Below are 2,622 nucleotides of genomic sequence, written 5' to 3'. Positions count from 1 at the left end.
CTAGTTGCAGTATTTCTTGGTGTCCAGTTTGGCGTACTGGGGGTTGTAGGGCGCCTTGGCAAAGCACATGGCAGCAGTGCGGTCGCAGTTGCAGATGAACATCTCGCACTCGTTGTTCTTGCCTAGAGGAGAGAGCAGCAGCGGTCAGACCCTGCAGCTCCTTTGCCAGGCACAGCAGTGACTCAGGGAGGCCCTTCTGCTGCCAGGGCATTGCCATTTCACTGGTGCCGTCATTTTGGGGGTGTATGTGCTTCTCCTTCCTAAGCCCCTGGCCCTAAAGCTGTGTGGTCTGGCCCAGCAATCTCCTTCCTTCCCTGCAGTTCTGTTTGCCAGCCTGTCTGCTATTTATCTCACTCTGAGAGCCCTATAAAAGCTCCACCATTACATTAGAGTTGCCTGGCAAAAGCTGTGCAACACTTCCCAGTTGGCATGCTGCGCTCTGGGATACTCTTGCTCTCCGCAATACTGCCATTAAAGGGACTGCAAGAAAAGTACCACAGGGATGCAATCCCCTGAAGAGGGGACAGGCTTCCCTATGTACTGTGATATCACCTATCTTCCATAAACTTTAAATTGTGTGCTATGTGGAGAATAATCCCTCTGGTGCCCACGTGAGGTGCCCCGTTTGTAACAAGCAGCCCCCCAGCAGGGAGTTGTGTGGCACCTTCCTGCCACAGCAGCATCCAGTGTCACACAGCCCCGATCTGTCCGGAGAGAGACTGGAGTAACGTTTGAAGCAGAGTGATAGTGGAAGTGGACATACTGTGACACGTAATCTCCCCGCTGGAGCAGCTGAAGCTGTACATCTCAGTGTAGGGGTTGTCCACGAGGAATCTGCATGAATCTAGTTTCTTTGCCTCTGAGTAGCAGTTATCATGCACTTGACAGCACCTGGGAAATGAGGAGGAAGAGGTCAGAAAATACCAGAAATGCAAACTCACACACACAAAAAAAAAAGAGATACCCAGTGATAAGAGAGCAGACACAAAGGACTTCAAAGGGACACAGTTCTGCCTGCTAATGGTCCAAGAGGTGCCTGGTGCCCATGTACTTACTGGAGCGTCTTCACAGTTGCCCATTGGGACAATGGACCAGGGAAAGCAAAAGCCAGCACTTACCCTACGCAGCCCGTCAGTGCCCGGTAGCTGAAGAGCTAACAGCTGACACAATTCACCGCGTTTGGCTATCAGCCTTGTGTTATCTCTAAACTGCCCAAGCCCCTTTTTAGCATTTTGCAGCTCGACCTTGCATGTGTTGATGGTCGTGCACTGGGCAGTGTGCGCTCAGAGCTGTGTCCAGGCAACTGGCATAGAACTGCTGCAAAAAACCGTGCTGGAATGAGTGCAGCGTAGCTGCCACGGAAGAGAAAAGAGTTGTTGGGATTATATTTTATCTTAGTAATAAGGCATCAAGGTGTGATACTACATGTCCTTTTTTCCTTGAATCAGCTTTGAAAGAAAGCTTCATTCACAGCAGGCAGAGTGTTTTATGAATATTTATAGGCAGAGCCAGCTGAGACATAGCTGGCACGCAGAACTGTGAAAGTGCAGGCAAGGAAAGAGGTTTGTAAAAGCAAAGTCATAAACCTGTCAAGCTCATCCACGGGAGTCCCCTTGCCTCCCAAGCCACAGTAGCAGCCGTAGTCCGCGAAGTCCAGCAGAGGATGGCTGCCCGGGATGGTGCATTTGATCATACTGCGAAGCTCCCACACAGCCCGAGGTGAGACAGCAGCGCTGGCTGCACCCACTGAGAAGAGACGCAAAGGTTAGAGTTAGGCATGGTGTTACCAGTTCAGGGGGGTGCTAGGGGGGTGCCACCTACACACCGGACAGCAGGAAAAGCAGAGCCAGGGACTTCATTCTCGGAGGACTTCACAGAGAGGCTGGTGCTAAAGAAAATGCAGCTCTTTATATGACAAGCTCACCTTGACATGGGTATGAGATAAACAAGGCAGTATTTATATTACTAAATGCAGACTTCTTCCATCGGAGGCTGTGGGCAGCAGGTTGTGACATGACCAGTTGAAGGTCAGTGGAGTTAAATCTCTGAAAGCCAGGAAGGCAAATATTTGCCCTCTAGATTTTTGCTATTAAAATCTTTTAATATTAGAAGCCAGCCTGAAAGATCTGAACATTTTTAAGGGCCCTCTACTGAAAAATAGCAGCAGTGTGGTAGTTATGTTAGAAATTGATGGCAATTTTCCAATCGGAAATCCTACTAATACCGTCATCCTCTGTTTATGGTATCCTTCTTATCATTAATCCTGCATCTCTCCATGGATTCTCCTGGCCTAATTCAGAGAATAAGGTACAGGTTACCCACTCTCCCAAATGGCGATTTGGCGTGAGCTGAACTGAAAAAATTCAAGCTGTTTTTTGCTTTGAAACCATATAGTAGGAATACATACTACTAGGCAAGAAACAGCCAGGCAACCTGGAAATCCTCTATATCTGGCTTCAACAAGGAGTAGTGTCTGTTTTCACATAACTCTAAGGGAGTTACACTGAAATTAACTGGGCCTGGAATTTACAGCAGTTTACACAGCAAACTTTGGTAGCTTAGAGACAGCCATCCCTCTTTTTCCAGCACCAATGCAGAACCCAGTTAGGCCCTTTGGTTCTC

General features: G+C 48.5%; 1 protein-coding gene across 1 annotated transcript; it reads right to left on the bottom strand.

Moving 5' to 3' along the window:
* Positions 1–1,859, bottom strand: PLA2G1B (phospholipase A2, group IB (pancreas)). Its single transcript, XM_009888617.1, has 4 exons — positions 1,826–1,859; positions 1,587–1,746; positions 764–891; positions 1–122 (listed from the first exon to the last, which is right to left on the bottom strand). The coding sequence occupies exons 1-4, from the start codon at positions 1,857–1,859 to the stop codon at positions 1–3; spliced, it is 444 nt and encodes a 147-aa protein (XP_009886919.1).
* Between the last annotated feature and the right edge of the window lie 763 nt (positions 1,860–2,622).

Source organism: Charadrius vociferus, unplaced genomic scaffold, assembly GCF_000708025.1.
Source record: "Charadrius vociferus isolate BGI_N301 unplaced genomic scaffold, ASM70802v2 scaffold917, whole genome shotgun sequence".
In the NCBI taxonomy this organism is placed as follows: Eukaryota; Metazoa; Chordata; class Aves; order Charadriiformes; family Charadriidae; genus Charadrius; species Charadrius vociferus.
The sequence above is the reverse complement of the archived record's forward strand: the minus strand, read 5'-3'. Positions and strand labels throughout refer to the sequence as shown.

Bases quoted from the DNA above. Each gene is read 5' to 3' on its own strand.
- PLA2G1B (XM_009888617.1), bottom strand. From the start codon at position 1,859: ATGAAGTCCCTGGCTCTGCTTTTCCTGCTGTCCG. The intron at 892-1,586 runs GTTTATGACTTT...CTCATTTCCCAG, and splicing joins CCCGTGGATGAGCTTGACAG to GTGCTGTCAAGTGCATGATA. The intron at 123-763 runs GTATGTCCACTT...TCTCTCCTCTAG, and splicing joins CGGGGAGATTACGTGTCACA to GCAAGAACAACGAGTGCGAG.